We start from the raw sequence: 26,838 nt of genomic DNA, 5'->3' as shown, positions 1-26,838 counted from the left end.
CAACCAGTTACAAGTTAAAGAAATGTGTAGTGCTAAATGTGAACTGCTAATTTTTTTTCTAAGTAGTTTGCTGTATCTAGGGATCATAAAGCTGTTGGAAGACGACCTTTTGATAAGATGGCAACACTTCTTGCATACCTGGGTCCTCCAGAGCACAAACCTGTGGCAGATACACACTGGTCCAGCCTTAACCTTACCAGTTCAAAGTTTGAGGAATTTATGACTAGGTAAAGTACAACCTTGAAATAGTTGATTGCTTTCTTTTTGGTTGAGAAGGAGAGTTTGCCACCAGGCCACTTGTTAGATATGATAGAAGACTATGAGGAAAGATGTATTTAATAATCACGTTGCCATGTTTGGGGAATCCAACTATATATTATTTATATATATAGGGTGTGTTTTATTTTATATGTTGATTGTCATAACAATAGTAACAAATCATATTTTATCATCTTGCTTTCATAAGTTTTCACATTTAATACTTACCAGGGAGTGAAGACAACATTATTTTCAAATTATAGTTAAGGAAAATGCAACTCGATGTGAATAATTGACTTGCCTAAGATTCCATACCTGATTCATAGGTCTTTTGGTTTTAAGTGCAGGACTTTTCTACTACACTATAACATTTTTCAGAACCCTCATAAAGGTTAATGGTTTTAAATTATTTCAGATTAAGGTTCAGAAAATATAGTATACTTCAGTATTGCTATAAAATTTCTGTGGACATTTGTTTGAATCCCATTTAGTGGGATTTAGTTTGTGAATGAAAAGATCCTCATTGTTAGACACTTACTCTGTGATGATACAGTGAGAGTAGTTTGCTGAATCTTTTAAAGTACCTTTCACAGGACTTTATGCTTAGTAAGTGCTCCTTCGTGTCTGTGATTTGAGTGCTATGTTCATAGTATGTTCCAAAACAGAATAAAACAGAATCTGATGATGAGAAGTTAAAGATTTGTATATAATATGCCTTGAATTGTAAGTGCCTGTTGTTAGTTGTATTACTTACAGGTCATGGTTTTGTACATATAACTCCAAACCATTGATACTGTTAAAAGAATATATGAATATATGAAAGAATGTATAAACATAAGAATGTATGGGTATATAGTGTCCTTTCCAAATTAATTTTTATTTTTAGCTCTACTAGATTTTTTTAGTGTAACAAATGTTTATTCCTATGTAATTAAGGGCATATTTTCCATACAGACTATTCACATTACCTAATTGAAAATTATATACTACAAAAATATAATACTATTTTTAGGCCAGACATGGTGGCTAATACCTATAACCCCAACATTTTGAGAGGCCAAGGTGAGAGAATTGCTGGAGGCCAGGAGTTCAAGACCAGCCTGGGCAACATAGTGAGACCTTGTCTTTATTAGATAGATAGATAGATAGATAGATAGATAGATAGATAGGTAGGTAGATAGATAGATAGATAGATAGATAGATAAGATAAGATAGATAGATTGGGCACAGTGGCTCATGCCTGTAATCCCAGCATTTTGGGAGGCCAAGGCAGGAGGATTGCTTGAGCCCAGGAGTTTGAGACCACCCTGGGCAACATAGCAGGACTCCATCTCTACAAATAATAAAATATTAACTAGGTGTGATGGTACGCACCTGTGGTCCCACCTACCTGGGAGGCTGAGGTGGGAGGATTGCTTGAGGATGCAGTGAACTGTGATTGTACCAGTGCATTTCCAGCCTAGGTGACAGAATGAGACCTTGTCTATAAATAAAGAAATAAGTAAAAATATAAGTAAAAAGAAATATAAGTAAATATAAATATAAATAAATATAAATATAAAAATGAATGAATCAAAACAGTTTTTAAATTTGACATCACTGAGGACATCCTAGCCATTTTTCTAGAAAAATATTTTTATTATTCCTTTTTTCTAAGATCCTACCTTCCCTTACAAAGCAATCTTTTGTGCTTTTGAAGATTAAGTAATCCAATATATATAATATACTTAGCACAGTATCTGGTACTTGTAAAGTGATTAATAAATGTTGGATCTTATTTTTGTTCTAAATTCCCACTGATGCTCTTGGAGACCCATTTTCTTTTTTAAAAAAAAAATGAAGGTAGCTTTATAATATTCTCAGTTATTTAAAAAATTATTAAATTACTTGATATAGAAATCTAAAGAAAGTTAAAAAAATTAAAAATTGTTTATCCTCCCTCTCAGAATACCTCACTTAACGTTTGGTGAATAGTCTCCCAGTCATTTATCTATGCACATGTACATTTGTTTCTCCTATCAAATGATATCTAGGTTGTTTCCATTAATATTTTTAAAATTCTGACCTGGTACCAGCAGCATGATGGGCTGAGCTAATGCAATCTCTTCCCAAGACATAAGGCTCATAGAAATACTAGGTGTAAAAGAAAATATGTGTACTTAAAAAAATTTAGGCCGAGTGCGGTGGCTCACGCCTGTAATCCCAGCATTTTGGGAGGCCGAGGTGGGTAGATCACCTGAGGTGAGGAGTTCGAGGCAAGCCTGGGCAGCATGGCGAAACCTCATCTCTACTAAATAAATAAATATATATATATGAATTAGCCAGGTGTGGTGGTGGGCACTTGTAATCCCAGCTACTTGGGAGGCCAAGGCAGGAGAATCATTTGAACCCGGGAGGCAGAGGTTGCAGTGAGCCGAGATCGCGCCACTGCACTCCAGCCTGGTCAACAAGAGCGAAACTCCATCTCAAAAAAAATAAATAAATAAATTTATAGCTGAAGCTAGTTTCTAAGCAAATTACCTAGCATACAGTCAGTATAGACAGATAAATGGAAAATATGAAAGAGGTTAGGAGATGCAGAAGATAAAATGAGGAGGTTCAAAATATGTCTAGTAGGTGTTCCCTAGAAACTGAGCTCAGTGAGAATGGGAAGAAGTAATATTTGAAAGGCTAATGGATGTATGTTTTCTAGAGTTGATGAATGACATGAATCTTGAGGTTGAAGAAGCACACTGAGTCTTGAGCAAACTATATAAAAATTAAACCAGGCTTTAATACATATGGGAACATAATATATGATAAAGCTGGTATTCAGAATCGAGATTAGGATGGACTTTCAATAAATGGTTTTGATAAAACTGAGTAATGATTTGGAAAAATATTTTCATACCATTTATGATAAACTTCCATAAATCAAAAAAAATGAGCAAAGCAAGGCCTTTTTCATCCATTCAAAATCCATAAACTAGAAAAGATTGATAAAATGAATTATTTAAAAAATCATAAACTTCTGTCTGGGACAAAAATGTCATGAGTAAAACCAATCCTATGGTTAATATTCTTGCCCAGTAGTTCTCTTAGAATAGTCCTAAAAGTGCTTTTGTGGTTCAAAGAGTAATACCTTGAAATTTTTGGTGCATGTTGCCAAATTACCCTTTAGAATGCCTGTTGCTTTTAAAATATTTTTTCATTTTAGTATTTTATTGTTTATCCAATTATAGACTTTTTTACATACTCAGTAGACAACATAAAGCCTCATAATTACTCTGTTATTTTTCTTTTAGGCATCAGGTACATGAAAAAGAAGAATTCAAGGCTTTGAAAACGTTAAGTATTTTCTACCAAGCTGGGACTTCCAAAGCTGGGAATCCTATTTTTTATTATGTTGCACGGAGGTAAGAAATACTATGTTTTGGGTCTCTTAACAGAATTTTTTAAATTATAGCAAATATAGAGAGATGGCAGGTTTGGTTTTTCCCAGTTGACTTAACAGGAATTGAAGACAAGTTTACTTGGGAGCATATAGCAGGGTAAATAGCCTGCGTTTCCTAAAATGATGGTCGGTATCTAGTAGCTACTTTTCATACTACCCATTTCATATTGCTTACTCTGTCCTACATCATTTTTTAAAATACTGCCTGCAATGGATTAATTACCAAGAGTTAAAAACCCACAAAGAATCTTTTGTTTTCAAGTATATTCTGATTAAATAGTACTCACAACATGATAACTGGGAACTTTTTTTAAAGGAAGAAATAAAACTATAAGAGCCTATTTCTGAGAACTTTTAAAAATATGCTGTGTAAGACAGCATCAGGATGATTTATAAATAATTCAAAGGAGTGGTGAAAAATCTCTATGAAGATGGTGCAAGGGGTGGCCTGGAAAACGGTGCTTGTTCATGCTGCCCTCAGTTGAGGCTAGTTCCTAGAAAGCCTTTCTGGAAATGTTGTGAGCTCTTCCTTAATAATAGGTATGATGCTTGCCTTGCTTTCCCTACCATTGTCTTTTCTTTTTTGCTTCATTTTACCTTCCTTTTGAAAACTCAATCTGTGACGTTATTTGGTCAGTTTTACTTTTTCCCATTTACCATGACATACATTCATGGTAATTGAGCCTTAGAGACAACATGATACATAGAGAAACCACTGACTTTGGAATCTCAAGGACCATGTTTAGACCTAGTTCTGCTACTCATTAGTTATAGACTTAATCTTTACCAGTTTCCTGAATTTAACAGTATTTAACATCCATGACCATTAAGTTAGTAGACTTACATTGTTAGTCAGCTTGCTGGCCACAGGTGGCAGTGTGTAGGAAACAAATCAAGGTTGAGAAATAGTAGAGAGACGGTGAAGGAAGATCAGTGGAAGATGGGAAACTTGTCTAATAGGGTCATTCAGATAGCCTTAAAACCAAGAAGTCCAAAGGACTGGAGTATTAGGGAATCAAGAAAGTAAGAAAATTGCATTGAACCTCCCACCACCCCCTTGCCCTTTAACAACTCTAAGTAACCCCTGCTCACCTTCCCATGAAAGGCCTCTCTCCAGCTCTCATCTCAGTTGCCATTTCTAAATTGCCTAAGATCATTTTAATTTTCGTTTGCGTTTGAGATGAACCATATTTGTATTCTAACCCCAACCTTTAATACAACCAGGATATTTTTACTTTCCCGTTGTTGTCTAAGTAAAAAGCAAACATTGGTAAGGGAGGTAGAAGATGTGTTTCCCCCTCTTCTTTAAAATCTTATTAGTTTACAAATAGCAAAGATTTCTGGAAAACAAAGCTGCGTTGTTTTTTTTTTCGGAATCAGAAACTGTTATATTTGTATTCCTTCTCTGTGGTGATCTAGAAAAAACTAAAGGAAAGATTGGACCTGCTGCAGATCCCTTAGTGAGATTCAATCAGTTTGGTTTCCATGAAACCTATTGAGTCTTGTGGCCTGAGAATGCTAAGAATTCTCAGCTCTGCTGCTTATTAGCTGCATAATCTTTTTTTTTTTGAAATGGAGTTTCACTCTTGTCACCCAGGCTGGAGTGCAATGGAGCGATCTCAGCTCACTGCAACCTCCACCTCCTGGCTTCAAGTGATTCTCCTGTCTTAGCCTCCCAAGTAGCTGGGATTGCAGACATGTAGAACCACGCGTGGCTAATTTTGTATTTTTAGTAGAGATGGGGTTTCACCATATTGGCCAGGCTGGTCTTGAACTCCTGACCTCAGGTGATCTGCCTGCCTTGGCCTCCCAAAGTGCTGGGAATTACAGGTGTGAGCCACTGCACCTGGCCTTAGCTGCATAATTTTAGATAAGTTTATTTTTCCAAATCTGTTGCTTCATATGTTAAAGCTGGGGTATGTGCTTATAAAAACTGTCTACCTCTCCTATAAAGTGTTTTGTGACCTATAAAGTTGTGTAAGGAGTAAATTTGAGATTTTCTTTTTTTCTTTCATTCTTTTTTTGGGGGATATGGCACTGTCAGTTTCAGATTTTCAATCCTTTTAGTTTCTTACTTAGACCTACTGGAGCTCCTCCTGACCTTCATTTTCACCTGGTGTGAAGCCTAGCTCCAAGACGGATGAGTACACAGTATATCAGAGCAGAGCATCCATTTACTCCATTATGAAGGTCTTGTCTGTCTGTATGCCGTCAGTTTTGTCAAAGAGCTCTTGGGTTTGACTTCTCTTTTGATATTCCTGTGTTTCTGTGGCTTAGACTACTATGTATTAAGTAATGCTTTTTGAATTGTGGATTTTCTGATTTCCTTATCGATGGTCCACAGACGTTTCAGACTTGAAATGTCCAAAACTTAATTCAGTATATCTTCAAATCAACCTCCTCTTCACACCGTATTTCTGTTTCTCAGTACCATCATCATCCCTTCTAGTTCCCCATCTAGAGACCCTAATCATTTTAAATTCTTTCCTCTTATTATCTTTCTCATTGTTAGTCACCAAATCTTGGTTTTACCTGTGAGATCCTGGGCAATCAGTTAAGTTGTTTTAGTTAGGCTTTTATTGCAAAGCAGTCATTTGTATTTTCTCAAGGATAGTTTTTAGGAAAAGCATGAATTAGCGCAGAGCCTACCCAGATATAGAGAACTAGATGGCTGTGGTGCTGGAACTGGCTATGCTCTTTGACTGTCTCTTGGTTTTGTGTTCAACTCTTCCTCATGATTTTCATCTTTCTGTATCCTTTCAGCTTTTGCCCCAGATAGTAACCTGTTCATTATCTCAGTACTGCACATCTGAAATTCCAGAAAGAAAATATGATTCAGCTAAAAAGTATCTCTGCTTGGCAGAAACTTTAATGTTAGGTTCTGGCCAGCCAGTTGATTACTGGCTGCCCCTATGTCCAGTATGTGCTCCTGGCCCAGCAGTCATGTGATTCAAAATGTGACCACTTGGCTGGGTGCAGTGGCTCATGCCTGTAATCCCAGCACTTTGGGAGGCTGAGGCAGGCAGATCATGAGGTCAGGAGATCAAGACCGTCCTGGCCAACATGATGAAACCCCATCTCTACTAAAACACAAAAAATTAGCCAGGCGTGGTGGCACGCGGCTGTAGTCCCAGCTACTCGGGAGGCTGAGGCAGGGGAATTGCTTGAACCCGGGAGGTGGAGGTTGCAGTGAACCAAGATTGCACCACTGCACTCCAGCCTGGTGACAGAGCAAGACTCTGTCTAAAAAAAAAAAAAAAAAAATGTGACCACTTGGTGCTGTTTCTTCATCAGGGGCTGTTCTTAGGTATGTGTTTTAATTTTTTTTGTTTTGTTTTTGAGACAGGGTCTCACTCTGTTGCCTAGGCTGGAGTGCAGTGGCACTACCATGGCTCACTGCAGCCTCTAGCTACCAGGCTCAAACAATCCTCCTGCCTCATACTCCCAAGTAGCTGGGACAACAGGTGTGTGCCACCACAGCTGGCTAATTTATTATTATTATTTTTTTTGTAGAGATGAGGTTTTGCTATATTGCGCAGGCTGGGCTTGAACTCCTGGGCTCAAGCAATCCTCCTGCCTTGGCCTCCTAAAGTGCTGGAATTACAGATGTGAGCCACCACACCTGGCCCAATTTTTTTTTTTTAGTTGGACCTTAATGGTCTAATGTTACTATTACGTACCTTGGCAATGTCTTTCGAAACCATTTTCCCCCACTGCCTTGCTGGAACTCTGTGTCTTACCTATACTAATGTAGCATTATTCTCCTCCTCCTTCATCACCAGTTGACTACTTCTAGGTAATCTTAACATTTCTTCTGGAGCCAGTTTCCAGTAGAAAGCTTGTCTGTCCCATTGACTCCCTGTATAAAGTCCAAGTTCTGTAGTCAAACATGCAAGGTAATTTTGGCCTAATGTACTTTTCTAATCTTTTCCTTCTATTCCATCCAATATACTTATGCTCTTGCCCCGTGGTAAGGTAGCATAATACAAGGACATTGTTGCAACATTGTTTATATAGTGGCAACAAAAAGGAAAACAATAGAGTTGTGTTTCAAAAGGGGAATTGTTGAATAAATGATGATACATTTACATTAGGGAATAAGGCAATGTGTTAATTTTGCTTGTTACAAGTGACAGAAATGCAATTCAAATTTATGTGTGCCAAAAAGGAATTTATTGACTCATGTACCTAAGAAAATCAAGAGATGTATTAGTTTCTTGCATGACTAGCTGCAGAGCTTTAAACAGTATCATCTGCAGAACATCTGTCTTCTCTGGCTCTTAACTCTACTTTCTTTGTGTCGGTTTTATTCCCAAGCAGCTGCTCCCTAGCTGTGGCTGGTAATGGTTTGTGTTCTCCCAGCTTAACAATCCCAGAGGAAAAACACCTCTTTCCCAGTTTTGTGGTTTCAGCAAAAGTGGTTGGTCTTACTGGCCTGGTGTGAGTCACATGCCATTCCTAAGGCAGTCACTATGGCAAGGGGGATGGAATTTCTTGGTTATCTAGGCCTGGATCATGTGCCCCTTCCTGGAAATGCAGTGGTAAAGCCAGCCCTATCCAAATTGCATGAACTAAAAGGAGGGCATGGGGGCAGGGTTTTCACAAAGGAAAATTGAATTGCTGTTACTAGAATGAGGCAAAATGGATACTGGGCAGGCAGAAGTAGCAGAAGTCCTCTACATCCAGCTTTAAAAAGGCCCAGAAAGATGACTCTGACACTTACCTTACAAGGTACACGACAGTGTGTGTGTGCACCTGCACATGTGTATGTGTAGACTGAGAAATGTATGAAAGTATACATATTAACTGTTCACATTGCTTATCTCAGAAGTGTGATTGGAGGAGATAGAGGACCAATTTAATGTTTCTGTTATCTATCTCTATGTTGTTTGGCTTGCCAGGAGCATATATTGTTTTTGTAAGAATAATTAAAAATATAAAACCCCAAAGTGGCCGGGCAAGGTGGCTCACACCTGTAATCCCAGCACTTTGGGAGGCCAAGGCGGGGAAATCACTTGGGCTCAGGAGTTTGAGATCAGCCTGGGCAGCATGGTGAAACCCTGTCACTACAGAAAAATACAAAAATCAGCCATACATTGTGGCATACACCTGTAGCCCCAGCTACTCAGGAGGCTGAGGTGGGAGGATCACTTGATCCTGGGAGGTCAAGACTGCATTGAGCCGAGATCACACCACTGTACTCCAGCCTGGGCAACAGAGTGAGGCCCTCTCTGAAAGAATACATTAAAACAAAACAAAACAAAAACCCCAAGTTACAAAGAAGAGTTTTCCTCTTAGGAATATTGTGATACCTGGCAATTGCTTTTTGGGTGGTAGTAGTAAATAATGATAATAGCTAACATTTCCTAAGTGCTTTCTCTGCATCAGGAAACTGTGCATATTACATAATTTCTCGTTTAATCTACATAATAACCTTCTGAGATATTATTAACAATTAATTGATGTACGTATAAACTGAAACCCAAACATGGCTATCAGAATGATCTGGAACATTAAAACAAACATATCCCCAGCCCCCATTTCCAAACCAAAATCTCAGGGGCAGGGCCTTATTTATATATTTAACAGGCACTCCAAGTGATTCATTTATTACTAAAGTTTGGGAATCTCACTGGGTCATGTACTTAATTCATGGTAGCACAACTAGTAAGAATCAGAATTGGGTTTCAAACCTAAGCCAAAGCTCTTAACAAATGCACTATTAATTACATGCTTATTACTATTATAATTGTATGCTTGGGTAAATCTTTGTAGATGAGCATGAAAACCTAACCAACAGTTATGAGATATATTACTCTGGGGAAAATAAGTTCTCGATTCCAGGCATCTGATTTACAAATGGTTTTTTGAAACATAAGAGTTTACTAAATATAAGATAATCTTGTCATTGGCGCAATATCATTATACATTACAAAGGTTAGCAGAATTGGCACCTTTTCTTAGCGAAATGACATATTACTATTAACACATTCATGAAATATGTTAATACAGATGAATGTGTTATTTTGTAAAGTGCTTTAGTTTATCAGATTAGCATTTTTTGTCTGTTTAATAAAAAATAAAATATAGACCGGGCATGGTGGCTCGCACCTGTAATCTCAGCACTTTGGGAAGCCAAGGCGGGTAGATCCCCTGAAGTCAGGAGTTTGAGACCAGCATGGCCAACATGGTGAAACCCCTCTACTAAAAATACAAAAAATTAATCGAGCGTGGGGGCGGGCACCTGTAATCCCAGCTACTCTGGAGGCTGAGGCAGGAGAATTGCTTGAACCCAGGAGGTGGAGGTTGCAGTGAGCTGAGGTCATGCCATTGCACTCCAGCCTGGGCAACAGGAGTGAAACTCTGTCTCAAAAAAATAAAAATAAAATACAAAAACAACTTCCCCCATACCACTCCTTATCCCACACCCCCATCCTCTATCCCCTATCCCCTATCCTTCATCTCTCTGTCACTGTTGCTCACTCGCTCTCTCACTCTCATGTGTGTGCTCTCTCTCACATACACCACACACACACACACCCCCCACCTACATAATTTCTTCTCTTACACCTTTAATATAAATATCTGAGTTTCAGTTCAGTTCTGCAAACATTTAAAAGGCAAACATGGTATTTTGCTTGTTTCAGCATTTAATAAGGTAGTACATACTTCTTTCATATGGAAGGAAAACATCATATTAAGTTAATATTTAAACGTACACAATTATAATTTGCAAAAAAAAATCAAGATGATAATTTCTTAAATAGTAAATTGAAATAAATGATATTTTCCTAGCATGCTTGTCATTCAGCAATAATAAGAAACTGAGATAAGAATGCAGGCAGTTGAAGTTCACTTCAGCCTGAGTGCAAGTATACACAAAACAGCAAAAATATTACATAGAAAATAAATGTTGTCCATTGGATTGAGTATGGTGCTACCATTTGTCACAGTGTTCATATTCATAGTTGTGGCTATCTTTGGGGTCACTGCTGTATTCAGACTTGTCTTGGAATTTGGAATCATCTAGGGATTTGAGGTCATTTTGAGATTTGGGCTTGTCCCAGGATTGGTGCTACCATTTGTCACAGTATTCATATTCATAGTTGTGGCTCTTTGGGGTCACTGCTCTATTCAGACTTGTCTTGGAATTTGGAGTCATCTTGGGACTCGAGGTCATTTTGAGATCCGGGCTTATCCCAGGATTGGGGTTCATTCTGGGATTGGTGCACTTCCTGGGATTAGGTCTGGTCCCGGGATTCAGGCTTGACGCAGGATTGGATACTGCCATAGAATTTGAGGTTGTTGATGTTGAAGTTTGTCCCCGGAATGTTAACAAACATGAAGAGCAGGCCAATCAGTGATAGCTTGAACATCATCCTCCTCTGTTTCACAATAATTATATAATTTTAATTGAACACTTGGATCACAAATAGGCAAGCATATATCCTTAATTGTGTTTATCAGTACATTTGTGTTATGTAAATGTTTGCTTTTTCACTATTAGTGAACAAATTAAAAGCTTCCCTTTCTTTGTTGTCAACATCTGCTGACAGAAGACCTATTTTCTATTGAGGGCTACCAACTGAAGGCAAAAACAATCCCAAGACTGAAAAAGAGCTTAATTGGCATTTTTCTATTTAAAAAAGGAAAAAAATAAAACTCTAGACATTCAATACAATAAATATGGGGGCTTGAGATCAGTATAGAGTAGGGTAGGGGCAAAGACTGAGAGGCAATTTGGGACAGTAGAGCAACAAAAGAAATAATGAAATAAATATTGGTATTTTCTTGATTTCTCATGACCTTTATTCCAACAATTTAAGGTTTTAGTTTAGGTCACAAATTAGGATATTACTTCTAAATATTTACCCAAAGACTAAAGAGGTTAAACCAAAGCATTTCCCCAGTGCTGGGATGAGGTTTTCTTCATTAACAACAACAACAACAACAATAACAAACTAGAGAAGTTCATAGTTTTAAGATTTAGAAATGAACAAAACCAACTCCTTCATTTTGCAAATGGGCTCAGACAAGGGGCATAACTTACCTGAGGGTGCATATCTAAAAATGACCCAAGCTAGAACTTAAGTCTGTGACTTAAAGCCCAAATTTTAACTGTAGAACTCTAACATATATATTAAAAGTTACATTTGGCTCTAATATGTAATTGAGAACATTTCAAATTAATGTTACCTTTTGATATTTTTCTTTGAAGAGTAAGAATTCAGTCTTTCTCCAGCGTCTATGGGGAATCTGATTTCTCACTCACTGCATGCTATTTAAATATAATTAGTGAGGAAGTCATGTGTTCTAAACTTGACCTGCCAGTTGCTCTTTGGAAGTATCCAACTGAGTGTTTCCAGACAACTACATATAAACAGATAGACTTTGGCAGAGATTAAAGAATTCAAATAAAGTTCTAAAATCTGCTTGCTAATTTAAAGAATCCAGTGAATAGCATTTGTTATTCCTCTTACCATGTATACATTAATGAATTGCTTCACTGGATTGACTCTAACTAGATGAATTTACTATTTTGCCTGCTGTGATTATTAAGATTTTAAACCAAGTAAGTGTATTAAAGGTGTCTGCGTTTTCCTTAGAACATCTGTACATATGTTTATAGGGCAGTTTCTACCCATGGTTATTTTGAAGTTTAAAAAATAATTCAGTAATACAACATTTCAGGTATTTAATTTTTGGTAAATAAAGTAACCTTAGAAAAGAAGTTAAACTTCATTAATATGAAACTTAAGAAAAGGATTACATATGAAAGTGATACTTTTTCATACTGAGTTTACAAACTTTTGTGTGTTTGTGTATGGTTTTTTAATGTATTAAACCAGTCACCTTGAAGTGCATAAAGTAAATTTTTTGAAGGAATTTTGTCTTTTGGTCAGCCGTTTTCCATGATAACTAGCATATAGGGAAGTTGGGTTGTATTCTGCTAATGTTTTCATCATATTGGCCAGCACACTTTAAAAATTGCAGGACTGTGAACAATGGTGTTGACATATAAGGAAATTGCAACATAAATGGCAGAAGTACAAGCCAGTACATGTTCCTCACTTGTTTTACTGTGCTGTGAAGATCATTTTTCCCCTGAATGAATAAACCATGAATAGAACCATGCTTGGTAAATCTTATTTATATGGTACATATAATAACTTCACTTAACTGGAGGTTAATGTGGTCAGATCTAAGAAGTAAACAAACAAAAAAAAACTTCTTGGCAACCAGAGTAGATATTATGAATCGGAGTACTACAGTAATTTACAGGAGTTTGTCATTGTCCTCTCTCTGCTCACTTGCCCATTCTGTGGATTTCTTTGGGGGGTATATAGTTGGTAATAGTAATAGTAATAGCAATGTTTCGAACTTGAGCAAACTGTGACTTACTCTATTTTTCTAATCTTGACCTTTTGAGTACTACACTTACACAACTCTTTATTGATGCTTCAAACACCTCAGTCTCAACTTGTTTAAAATTCAGAAGTTAGTGTTTTCTCCTTCCTATTTTTGTATCTAGATATATTCTTCTCATAATCTCTTGGTTAATTGTATCATCACCTAGCCAAATGTTTCTCCAACACTGGATTTCTCATTATCTTCTCTTTCTTATTTATCTTAAGCTCTCCGGGCCTCTTCATGATGATTAAGTAAAATTTAAATTCTATTTAGTACTCAAATGTTCCCAAACAAACAATAATCAATTTGCCATTATTCAGGTCTTCAAATACCCACCAACTTTGTATCTTTGTGCAGCCTCCCCAACTTGCCCAAAGTGTAATAATAGCCCCCTCTTATCCTAAGTTTCACTTTCCATAGTTTCAGTTACCCATGGTCCACCATGGTCTGAAAATACTCAATGGAAAATTCCAGAAATAAACATAAGTTGGATGTATCATGAGGTTAATAGTAGCCTAGCACTGTGTCACAGTGCTGCATTAGTCAACCTACTTCATCTTATCACATAGGCATTGTGTCATATCACATCATCACAAGAAGGGCGAGTATAGTACAATAAGATATTTTGAGAGAGATGCCATGTGCATGTGCTTTTATTGTAGTATATTGCTATAACTTCTATTTTATTATTGTTTTTAATCTCTTACTGTGCCTAATTTATAATTAAACTTTATCACAGGTATTTCTGTATAGGAAAAAAACACAGCATATATTGGGTTCAATACTGTAATTCTGTGGTTTCAGGTATCCCTGAGGGGTCTTGGAACATATCCCCCACAGTTAAGGGGGTACTACTGTACTTTCCTCATTCAAAATTGTGTTGTTTCTTCAAGCTCCACTCATGTCAGCACCTTTTATACGATCCTTCCCTAATTCTTCACGTCAGAATCAGTCATTTTAGTACTTTATACTTTGATCAGAGTCTCATTTTCACTAAATAAACTAAATCTTCCACCATATTCTGGCTTTTTTTGTGGTAAGATACCACCTCTTATTCCTTCTATTCCCTCTAGCTTCTAATATAGTGAGTGTTTATAAAGAATAGGACACAGGGCCAGTTATAGTGGCTCATGCCTGTAATCCCAGCACTTTGGGAGGCCGAGGTGGGCAGATCACGAGGTCAGGAGATCGAGACCATCCTGGCTAACACGGTGAAACCCCATTTCTACTAAAAATACAAAAAATTAGCCAGACTTGGTGGTATGCGCCTGTAGTCCCAGCTACTTGGGAGGCTGAGGCAGGAGCATCGCTTGAATCCAGGAGGCGGAGGTTGCAGTGAGCTGAGATCGCACCACTGCACTCCAGCCTGGGGGACAGAGCAAGACTCCATCTCAAAAAAAAAAAAAAAAAGGGCACAATAAGTATTGGAATTCATTGAAATACCTCCTGTTTCTCCATGTCGGAGGGCTGGTATCATTAATGATGTCTAAAGTAAGAGTTATTTGGTTATTTGCAGTTTTCCCTTCACATTAGCATAAATTTGGAAGGCACAGGCTTGAGTTTAACTTTCATCTCTACTTTCCTGGCTGCTGTTTTGAGAAGATTTCTTCATTTGTACAATGTGGATCATAATGCACATTCATAATCCCTTGTCTGTAATCTGAAACCCCAAATCCTCCAAAAGCCTTAAGTTTTATCAAAAAATAAAAAAGTTTGACACCAAAATTTATTTGGTGCAAATGCCTTATCTGCATAGGTGGGAGGTTTTTAGCTATCTTTGTTTCACTTAGTGTGGATATTAATGTTGCGCTGCAGAAATATTGATGAGATTGATTTTGGGGTGCTGTTCCATTTTCTACTGGAGTGTTACATAATACATGGTAAGAATAGTACTTAGCATATTCATGTTTGTCTTCTTCCTTCTGGGCACAGCACCATACCACTCTTAGCATTCTGATAGTTAGGTGGTACCATCTGACTGAGTTCTGGCCAGTAAAATGTCAGTTCCAATGATGTACAATCGACCCTTGAACAACACTGGGGTTAGGGGCACTGAATCTCCACGCAATGGAAAATCTACGTATAACTTTTGCCTCCCCAAAAACTTAACTACTAATAGACTGTTGATCGGAAGCCTTTTGATAACATAAACAGATTAACATGTTTTGTAAGTTAAATGTTGTATATGCTATATTCTTAGAGTGAAATAAGCTCGAGAAAAGAAATTGTTACCCAGAAAATCATGAGGAAGAGAAAATATATTTACTGTTCTCTGAGTGGAAGTGGATTATCACGAAGGTCTTCATCCTCTTTATCTTCATGTTGAGTAGGTGGAGGAGAAAGAGGAGGGATTGGTCTTACTGTCCCCGGGCTGGCAGAGGTGGAAGTAAACCTCTGTATAAGTGGATCAGCATGGTTCAAAGCCATGTTGTTTAAGGGTCAACTGTATATGATTTTTAAGCCTGATGTCTAACTTCTCACCAATCTTCCATTCTTGCTTTCTTCTATCAACGCCTACTAGAAACAGACGGTTCAGTGGAGGGGGTCTCTAAGATGCCAGAAGATGGTAAAACCATTAGAAAACATGATTTAAGAGAAATTAACTTTTGTTGTCTTAGCCAGTGATATTTTGGGATTATTTGTGACAGAAATTAGTTCGTGCTGACTAACATAACTACATGCTGGACATCTTGCCTTTGCCTCTTCAAATCCACTCTGTTCTTTACCCTGCTGTGTACCCTAAGAGGCTGACCTGTGTAGAGGGTATCATTGGGCTCCTCTCCTCTCTGGCTTTCAGCTGGCCCATAGGGAATACAAGCAGAAGATTGGGGGAAGAAAGAGAGTAAGGTTAGGAGGTATATATTTTTGGCTCCCTTTCTGCAGGGTCCCAGTGGGCTGGCTACATCCATCCATGCAGTATGGTTTTTGTTGGGTGACCCTCTCCACACAACCTACTCTGTGTCTGCTTTCTGCTAACTGCTTCCTGCACTCACTACTTCAGGTGTAGTATCACACTGTCTCTTAAGAGTTTCCTTAAAACCTGCCTTCTCCTTTATACATAATCTCTAATATCTCAGTTTGAATGTGCCACTTGTTTCCTGCTAGAACCTTAATTGCTACAAACTGTATGTACACTGTATCATCTTCCTAAAATCACCAGGCATGGTGGGATGTGAGCTATAGTCCCAGCAACTCAGGAGGCTGATGTAGGAGGATTGCTTGAGCCCAGAAATTCAAGGCTACAGTGAGCTATGGATACCCTAACCTGAGCAACAGAGCAAGACCTTGTCTCTAAAAAACAAAAATTAAGTTAAAAAATTGTGTCTTTCTTTATATACTTACATTACTTTCCGTTGATCTGTTTTTGAAATGTTTCCAGAACTGTCTTCCCTCACGTATTGATTATTCCAAAATTCTTAAGAAAATGGAAAAAAGTAATTTCTGAAAATGATGAGAATGATCATAAATTTCATATAGCACTTTCTTGAGAATTTCAAATTGCAGTTTTAATATTTTACTTTAGAAACAGGTCCAGTTTTCCCTTCTGTAATTTTTTTCTTTGGTCTTTTTGGATTTTTTGGGGTTTTTTTGTTTTTTGTTTTTTTTTTCATGAAAAGAACACAGAGATCTTTTCTTGAGTGATATTTGCACAGACATTGCCTTGGTAATTGAAGCATTTTTTTTTTTTTTTTTTAGAAAATCCTATTAAGTTTTATGCCATGTCTATGCTCATTGCACCTGTGCCTCATGTCTCATTCATTCATTTATTTATTTTTTTATTATTATTTTTTTTGAGACAGAGTTTCGCTCTTGTTGCCCAGGCTGGAGTGCAGTGGCACGATCTCAGCTCACTGCAACCTACACCTCCCAGATTCAAGTGATTCTCCTGCCTCAGCCTCCTGAGTAGCTGGGATTACAGGTGCCTGCCACCACGCCTGGCTAATTTTCGTATTTTTAGTAGAGATGGGGTTTCACCACATTGGCCAGGCTGGTCTGGAACTCCTGACCTCAGGTGATCTGCCCACCTCAGCCTCCCAAAGTGCTGGAATTACAGGCGTGAGCCGCCACGCCTGGCCTTCATGTCTCTTTTAAATAGGACTTCTAAAATTTTGAAATGAGGTCAACTTCAGTGGCTCATGCCTATAATCCCAGTGCTTTGGAAGGCCAAGGCAAGAGGATAACTTGAAGCCAGGGGTTTGAGACCAGCCTGGGCAACATCATGAGACCCTGTCTCTACAAAGTACATTTTTTAAAAAATTAGCCAGGTGTGGTGGCACACACCTGTATAGTCTTAGCCACTTGGGAAGCTGAGGCAAGTAGATCGCCTGACCCCAGGAGTTCAAGGTTGCAGTGAGCTATGTTCCCACCACTGCCCTTCAGCCAGTTAAGGGGACAGAGCGAGACCCTGTCTCAAAAAAATTTTGTTTTGAAATGAATTTATGTATGTTTGGTTATTTCTGAAAGCAGTTCAGGCCTACAGCCATACCACCCTGAATGCACCTGATGTTGTCTGAAAGCAATTCAGGTTTTCAGGATTAAAATTTTTATGCTACTAGGTTTGTAACCTATATTTAAAAGTAGAACATTTAAAACATTTTAGTAGTATATAGCACTGAAAAGTGGCTTTTTAGTGTAGACAGTTGTTTTTCAAGAAACTATTTTGTAATCCTAGCTACTTGGGAGCCTGAGGTGGGAGGATCGCTTGAGCTCAGAATCCAGTCTGGGCAACAAAGGAGAATTCCAGCCTCTTTAAAAAAAAAAAAAAAAAAAAAAAAGGAAGAAACTATTTGGGAGTTTTGTGAACAATGGATATGCAAAAAGACAGGCCATTGTTATGAGAGGCCTAATTGTGAGTACCTTCTAGAATTGTATATAAGCATGATTCTCTTCAATAGTAAAATCTCAGCCTCTTCATTTTAGAAATCTAATATAGGAAAAAGAACACATTTCTCCATAGTTGTAAAACATAGGTTCTCAGGGTGAATGCCCATCTTTGAGCAAGTTTGTCTTCCTAATGGTATAATACTGTAAGTCTGTTATCTAATTTTGGCTTGTTGTCACTTATTTTTCATAATCAAAGAAAAATGATTTAATTTTAAAAAGATGCTCTCCTTTCTGTTTTCTTCTCTTGGATGATAGTATCCCTATCTGTCTGAGTTTGTAGAATCTTAATTTTTACCTGCTCTTACCACATACATCTGATTAGTCATTAAGTCTTACTGATTCTGCTTCAGAAATTTTGTTTTATGCTTCACTCTCATGCTACCAACTTATTTGGTAGCTTCAGCAGTTGTCTAAGCTGGGGTTGGCAAATTTTTTCTGTAAAGGACCAAATAGTAAACATTTTAGGCTTTATAGCCCATATAAAGTTTTTTTTAAATTTTTTTTTTTTTAAAAAAAGAAAGAAATGTAAGAACCCACACCTGTAATTGCAGCACTTTGGGAAGCTGAGGCAGGGTGGATCACGAGGTCAGGAGTTCAAGATCAGCCTGGCCAACATGGTGAAAACCCGTCTCTACTAAAGATAAATTAGCTGGGCGTGGTGGTGTGTGGGTATGTGCCTGTAATCCCAGCTACTCAGGAGGCTGGGGCAGGAGAATCGCTTGAACCCGGGAGGCAGAGGTTGCAGTGAACCGAGATCGCGCCACTGCACTCCAGCCTGAGCGACAGAGTGAGACTCTGTCTCAAAAAAAAAAAAAAAAAAGTAAGAATCATACTTAGCCTGGAGGCCATACAAAAAATAGGTCACAAGCAGGCTGTGGGAAGGATATTGTAAGTGGGCCATACTTTGCTGACCTCTGGTCTAGGCTATTACAACAATTTCCTAATTGGAGTATTTGTCACCGGTATTTTACCCCGGTGTAAGATTGCCTCCATCTTACACATTACTGCCAGAATCATCTCTCTGAAATGTGACCATTTCACTTCCAGGTAAAATCTTTATGTGCTCCTTTTAGCTAAGTTTTCTTGCTTAAGGTATTCATGTACTACTTTGGGGATTTTTTTTTTTTTTTTTTTTTTTGCCATTTCTTCATAACCATCTATATTATTTATTCAGTATTTTTATAGACTTTTTTTTCTTAAAGGAAAATTTATACTGTGAATGGTAAATCAATATTGATTGCCATAACTAGAAAACCAACAAAAGGCAACAGTAAAAGGAAATATAGAACTATGAAATGCCTGTTTCATGTAGCACCCAATCATATATGTACTACATTTCAAAAAGTCACTGGCTTATAAAAATATTTTTTAGCATCTCATACAAGTCTCTTCATAATCTGTTATACAGCTCACCTTACTTGCACGATTGCTGAGCCAAAGCAGATCGAAAGTCATTTTGGTAAGAGGCTAGATGCTGACCTTGTATTCTGAAAATCTGATGATTCTACTGTCGTTGATGTGATTCCAAGTAAGCCTGTGTAAACTTCTGGGCTATTCTCAGGGAAGTGTTTATGACACATTGTTGAAGGTATCATCAGGGCAGTTGATCCAAGAAGACTCTAGGAGCTGGCTAAGCCACAAAGTCTGCCCAAAAAGCTCAGAATGACAAATGAATGTTTTGTACATTATCTCCACTATAATGCTAGAAAAAAAGTCTTAAAAGCATTTGTCTCAATTGATCATTTATATGGAACAATACTGGTTAATCATCTTAAATCATCATAGTGTTGGGTAATGTCTGTAGAAGGATGCTTTAAACTCTACTTGGTGCTTCAGCTATGCTGACCATCTCACCATTGCCCCCTTTGCCATGCCCTGACATCCTCACATGTCTCTCTGCTTTTGCATACTCTTTTCCACCTGGTTTGAATACCCTTCCTTTATCATGGGACATTATCCTTTCCATTTAATACCCATCTTGATAACCTGACTCTGACCCCCTAGGCAAGTTTAAAAAAAAAAAAAATCATTGAAATGAAATTCACCCTTTTTGAAGTGTACAATTGCCTGGGCACAGTGGCTCACACCTATAATCCCTGCACTTTGGGAGACTGAGGTTGGGAGAGTCACTTGAGTCCAGGAGTTCGAGACCAGCCTGGGCAACATAGTGATACCCTGCCTCTACAAAAAAAATTGCAAAAATTAGCTGGATGTGGTGGTTGATGCCTGTAGTCCCAACTACTCAGGAGGCTGAGGTGGGAGAATCACTTGAGCCCGGGAGGTTGATGCTGCAGCAAGCTGAGATCAAGCCACTGCACTCCAGCCTGGACAATGGAGAGAGACCCTGTCTGAAAAAAAAAAAAATCTTTTTTTTAAGTATACAATTTTGGGCCGGGCGTGGTGGCTCACGCCTGTAATCCCAGCACTTTGGGAGGCCAAGGCGGGTGAATCCCGAGGTCAGGAGATCAAGACCATCCTGGCTAACACGGTGAAACCCCGTCTCTACTAAAAATACAAAAAATCAGCTGGGCGCGGTGGCAGGCGCCTGTAGTCCCAGCTACTTGGGAGGCTGAGGCAGGAGAATGGCTTGAACCTGGGAGGCGGAGCTTGCAGTGAGCTGAGATAGCGCCACAGCACTCAAGCCTGGGTGACAGAGCGAGATTCCATCTCAAAAAAAAAAAAAAAAGTATACAATTTTGCATATTCAGAGTTGTGTACTCATTACCACTGTCTAATTTTAAACATTTTCATCCCTCCAAAAAGAAACCTCATAGCCATCAACAGTCACTCTCCCCTTTCCTCCTGCCCCCCTCAGCCCCTGGCAACCACTTATCTACTTTCTGTCTCTATGGATTTGCACAGTTTAGATGTTTCATATAAGTGGAATCATACAATATGTGCTCTTTTGTGACTGCCTTCTTTTACTTTAATATTTTCAAGATTCATCCATGTTGTAGCATGTATCAGAACTTTATCCCTTTTTATAGCTGAATAATATTCTATTGTATTCATATAATATATAAGCGTTTGTGTGGACGTATGCATTCAGTTTTTTTAGATACATATCTAGGAGTGGAATTGAGTCATATGGTACCTCAGTGTTTAACTTTAGAGGAACTGCCAAATGATTTTCCAAAGTAGCTGCATTATTTTACATTGCCACCAGCAGTGAATGAGAGTTTGAATTTCTGTACATCTTCACCCAACACTTGATATTGTCTGTCTTTCTAGACAAATTTTGATAAATCCCTCCTTTTCTAAACCATAGCCAAGTCTATTACTGTTTAACAATGACCATCTTGGAGTATAAATTTTCTGTTCACACTTTGAACTTTAACTTCCGGGTCTTAGATGTCTTTGTCTGGATATACAGAGAATCTAGGTTTTGTATGTAATTATTCAATGATAGTATTAAAACTAAGGCTGGACGCAGTGGATCACGCCTGTAATCCCAGCACTTTGGGAGGCCGAGGCGGGCGGATCACGAGGTCAGGAGATCGAGACCATCCTGGCTAACACGGTGAAATCCCATCTCTACTAAAAATACAAAAACTTAGCTGGTCGTGGTGGCGGGCACCAGTAGTCCCAGCTACTCGGGAGGCTGAGGCAGGAGAATGGCGTGAACCTGGGAGGCGGAGCTTGCAGTGAGCTGAGATGGCGCCACTGCACTCCAGCCTGGGCGACAGAGTGAGACTCCATCTCAAAAAAACAAAACAACAACAACAACAAAAAAACCCCACTAATTACCAGTTTTTTTGTTTTTGTTTTTTTGGGACAGGGTCTCACTCTGTCGCCCAGGCTGAAGTGCAGTGACGCAGTCACAGCTCACTACAGCCTCAGCCTCCCTGGGCTCAAGTGATCCTTCCAGCTCAGCCTCCTGAGTAGCTGGAACTACAGGTGTGCACCACCATGCCAGACTAATTTTTGTATTTTTTTATAGAAACACCATGTCTAGCTGATTTTTGTATTTTTTGTAGAGACAGGGTTTGTCATGTTGCCCAGGCTGATCTCAAGCTCCTGGACTCAAATGATCCACCTTGGCGTCCCAAAGGGTTAGGATTACAGGCATGAGCCACCTTATTAGGCCTAATTACCAGTTTTAATTATAGACCTACATGACTACGGTTTGAAGGAAAAAGACTTTATTTAATCCTAGTGATTGGAATTGGAATTCTCAATTGAGCCAGAAGATTTCTTGAGTGGTTTTGTTTTCTGTGATAACTTGGTTTATATAAGTAATCCACATTACTTGGGTGTTAGTGGTAAAGCAAGTCTTTGCCTTGTACAACAAAGATAATTTAGTGATTGATACATCCTGAATAATCTGGTGGTTATGACTTGACACATACAAAAAATGTTAGTGGTTGCAGTCCATCTGTTGCTCTGTAAAAAGATTTTTGTTATTGTTTGTTTGTTTTGAGACCAAGTCTCACTCTTATTGCCTAGGCTGGAATGCAGTGGCATGATCTCTGCTCACTGCAAACTCTGCCTCCTGGATTCAAGCAATTCTCCTGCCTCAGCCTCCTGAGTAGCTGGGATTACAGGCATGCACCACCACACCTGGCTAATTTTTGTTTTGTTTTGTTTTTTCTTTTTTTTTTTGAGATAAAGTCTCACTGTGTCACCCAGCCTGGAGTGCAATGGTGAGATCTCAGCTCACTGCAACCTCCGCCCCCCCAGGTTCAAGAGCTTCTCCTGCCTCAGTCTCCCGAGTAGTTGAGATTAAACAGTCATGTGCTACCATGCCCAGCTAAGTTTTATATTTTTAGTAGAGATGGGGTTTCACCATTTTGGCCAGGCTGGTCTTGAGCTCCTGACCTGAAGTGATCCGCCTGCCTCGGCCTCCCAAAATGCTGGGATTACAGGCATGAGCCACCGTGCCTGGCCTAATTTTTGTATATTTTATAAAGACGGGGTTTCGCTATGTTGACCAGGCTGGTCTCATAGAACTCCTGACCTCAGGTGATCCACCCACCTCGGCATCCCAAAGTGCTAGGATTACAGGCATAAGCCACTGTGCCCGGCCAAAAGTTTTTTTGAATCACCTGTGGTTCATTTATTTCAGTTTAAGTGTATAATCCTCAAAGGAAATAATCCATTGGGATGTATTTATGAAGTTGAAGTCTGTAAAACAATGTGGAGGCCGGGCGTGGTGGTTCACGCCTGTAATCCCATCACATTAGGAGGCCGAGGTGGGCAGATCACTTGAGGTCAGGAGTTCGTGACCAGCCTGCCAACATGGCAAAACCCCATCTCTTCTAAAAATACAAAAATTAGCCGGGCATGCTGTGCGCGCCTGTAATTCCAGCTACTCAGGAGGCTGAGGCAGGAGAATCGCTTGAGCCCGGGAGGCAGAGGTTGCAGTGAGCCAAGATAATGCCACTGCACTCCAGCCTGGGTGACAGCATGAGACTCCATCTTAATAAATAAATAGCCAAGTGTGGTGGCACATGGCTATAGTCCCAGCTACTTGGGAGGGTGAGACAGGAGAATTGCTTGAACCCGGCAGGCAGAGGTTGCAGTAAACCGAAATCGCACCACTGCACTCCAACCTGGGCAAGACAGAGTGAGATTCTGTTTAAAAAAAAAAAAAAAAAAAAAGTGGAAAAATTCTGAAACAAGCGTGTAAGAATAAATGCATCCAAATGAACGTTGTTCATCTCAGAAGAGTCACCTTTGGAGGTGATGCACTTAGTTCAAACTTTGCTGCCTTTGAGCACAACATTTTAGGGAAATAATTTTTTGGAAGTGTTGTCAAAGTCTGAAATACATTCTTGTAGAATGTGGAAAATCTCATACTTGAAATTTTTTGATAAGCAAGACAAAATGTCACGTTTAGTAATACTGTTTTTTGTTTAAGATGAGGTTTTTCTGCTGGACATGGGGGCTCACACTTGTAGTCCCAGCACTTTGGGAGGCCAAGGCAGGTAGATTGCTTGAGCCCAGGAGCTCGAGACAAACCTAGGCAACATGATGAAACCCCATCACCTGTACAAAAAATTAGTAGAGTGTGGTGATGAGAGCCTGTAGTTTCAGCTGCTTGTGAGGCTGAGATCGGAGAATCACTTTAACCTAGGAGGTCAAGGCTGCACTCCAGCCTGGGTGACAGTGAGACCCTGTCTTAAAAAAAGTTTTCTTATGTAACTTACAAACTAGCTCTTAGTGGTATTTGAAAGGAACAGCCCCAGAGTTGTTTTCAGTAATGATGGTATCATTGGAGTAAAAGTGTAGTGATCCAACCTGACTACTTTGAAGAAATATACAGAAAATGAGGTGTATCATGTGTGACATTTATGTTTAAATTTAAAATCAGTTTATAGTCAACTCATAGTTAATATACGAATATTTTTTACTAACTTCAAGTGATTCCTTGATCCTTTAAATAATTTTAATATGCTTTTTTGTTGTTTTTTGTTTTGAGATGGAGTCTTGCTCTGTTGCCCAGGCTGGAGTGCATTGGGGCAATCTTGGCTCCCTGCAACCTCCACCTACTGGGTTCAAGTGATTCTCCTGCCTCAGCCTCCCGAGTAGCTGGGATTACAGGTGCGCACCAACACACCCGGCTAATTTTTGTATTTTTAGTAGAGACAGGGTTTTGCTCTGTTGGCCAGGCTGGTCTCCAAGTCCTGACCTCAGGTAATCTGCCTGTCTTGGCTCCCAAAGTGCTTACAGGCGTGAGCCACCACACCCAGCCTATTTTAATATGTTTTAAAGAGACTTTAGCTTTTACAAGGTGTCTCTAAGCTCATATTTAATGACCTGCAGCTTTTTTTGTAGAATTTAAAGTCAAGGCAAGAGACTCATAATACTTTATCCAAGTATATTTTGGTAAAGCAAAAAAAATGTCATGTGATCTTGTGGAAAAGCCATACCATGAGGAAATTTTAGCTCCTATAAATAGGTGAAACTATTTTTAAACAATTGTTTGCTTTCTTAGATTATTTGTCATTGGTATAAGGAATACAGATGAGTATTTAATGTCTAAATAATATAACTCATAAATGGATGTGGTTGTATGCCAGTTACTCTTACACTACATAATATCTCAAATGTGATAATGGTCGCTGAGGCTTTGGATGGCAAATTAGGGCTTTCCCAGTGGTTATTGTGGTGTATGGCATCCTTGTCTTCCCTTACTTATGTTTTGTTTTTCTTCTTTCTCAATGGAAAGCCATTAAGTCTTAGTTAATTTTCTGTTGAGGCAAGCATTTGACATTCATTCGAATTCCCTCAGCCTTCCAGAAGCATTCAGTATGTTTCAACTGTGACTATGAGCAACAAAATAATACAAAGTGAAAAACTGCGTTTCCTGGTGTGAGTATTTCATTAGATTTATTGATCCTTGGCCTTATGGTATCCATGTGAAATGTTCAGACATCTAATTTTTTACTGCTAAATAATTTTTTTAGGGGATAAATAACAAACCTTGTAAATTAATTATTTGAAGCATAACTGAAGATGTCAGATATATGAGAAATTATTTACTATTACTGTTTCAGTTATTTTCACTTCTAATCTTGTTAACTACCCAAGAATCTCTTGTACAAAGGATAGTAATCATTAAAATGGTTATATAGCACCCACAAAGTGCTTTAATATACATGTTTTAATCTATTCCTTAAAACACCTTCTGGAGTATATGTTCTTAACCATATTTTTTATCAGAGGACACATTTAATCACTTGCCCAAGGTAAAAACACACACCGTAGGTGATAAACTTTATGTCATGCTCTGCTGTTAAACCACCAATATAGTTAGAATTATTTTGATCAGACAAGAGCGAAGCAGTTTTCCTGTTTTTAGTGAGTGCGTATGTATGTTTAATTTCTGTGCTTTGATCTCATTCATAACTCTGTGTGTGTGTGTGTGTGTGTGTGTGTGTGTGTGTGTGTGTGTGTGACACAGGGTGTGGCTTTGTCACCCAGGCTAGAGTGCAGTGGCGTGATCTCAGCTCACTGCAACATCCGCCTCCTGGGCTCAAGCCATCCTCCCACCTCAGCCTCCCAAGTAGCTGGGACTACAGGCACACGCCACCACACTTGGCTAATTTTTGTATTTTTTTGTAGAGACAGGGTTTGCCGGGCTCAGAGCTCAAGCAATCTGCCCACCTCGGCTTCCCAGTGTGCTGGGATTACAGGCATGAGCCACTGCTCCTGGGCTCATTAATAACATATTCTCACTCATAGGTGGGAATTGAACAATGAGAACACATGGACACAGGAAGGGGAACATCACACTCTGGGGACTGTTGTGGGGTGGGGGGAGGGGGGAGGGATAGCATTGGGAGATATACCTAATGCTAGATGACGAGTTAGTGGGTGCAGCACACCAGCATGGCACATGTATACATATGTAACTAACCTACACATTGTGCACATGTACCCTAAAACTTAAAGTATAATAATAATAATTTAAAAATAATAAAAATAAAACATAGTTTTAAAAATACAAAAAAAAAAAAAATAATAAAATAACTTTCCAGAAATTTAGATTCAGAATCTCAGGTCAGGCTTTCTAGATAAGGATAAGTGGGTATGTTCAGCATGTGTCTCACCTGGCTCTTAAATATGTTTAACAAAGTTGGGGCTGTTGAACCAAACTGACATTTCTTAACAGTTGATCTTCTTAAAGACCTCACTTTGCACCACAGTTTTCTAAATGTGAAACGTACTAATCTGCTTAACACATTATTAACACCTTAACATGACATTTGTTTCTACTTCTCTTCTAACTTCCCTTGAGCAATTTTCTATATTGAATTGTTCATGGGTATCAGAATTAACCTTTCTCTAGAATTGTTCCAAAGGTAACTCCACATTGCCCAGAACTAGTTTTTTTTGCTTTGTTTTTT

General features: G+C 38.7%; 1 protein-coding gene across 7 annotated transcripts in view; it reads left to right on the top strand.

Annotated features, from left to right (window-relative positions):
- NF1 (neurofibromin 1) overlaps positions 1–26,838 on the top strand; it is a 283,489-nt gene that overhangs the window by 166,571 nt on the left and 90,080 nt on the right. For all 7 annotated transcript variants that reach the window (XM_009432439.5, XM_511395.8, XM_001174734.7 and 4 more), the window contains 2 exons: positions 81–227; positions 3,543–3,653. In XM_009432439.5, the coding sequence (XP_009430714.2) occupies positions 81–227; positions 3,543–3,653 (258 nt within the window). The remainder of the gene's footprint in view (positions 1–80; positions 228–3,542; positions 3,654–26,838) is intronic.

Source organism: Pan troglodytes, chromosome 19, assembly GCF_028858775.2.
Source record: "Pan troglodytes isolate AG18354 chromosome 19, NHGRI_mPanTro3-v2.0_pri, whole genome shotgun sequence".
NCBI classification, from domain to species: Eukaryota; Metazoa; Chordata; class Mammalia; order Primates; family Hominidae; genus Pan; species Pan troglodytes.
The sequence above is the reverse complement of the archived record's forward strand: the minus strand, read 5'-3'. Positions and strand labels throughout refer to the sequence as shown.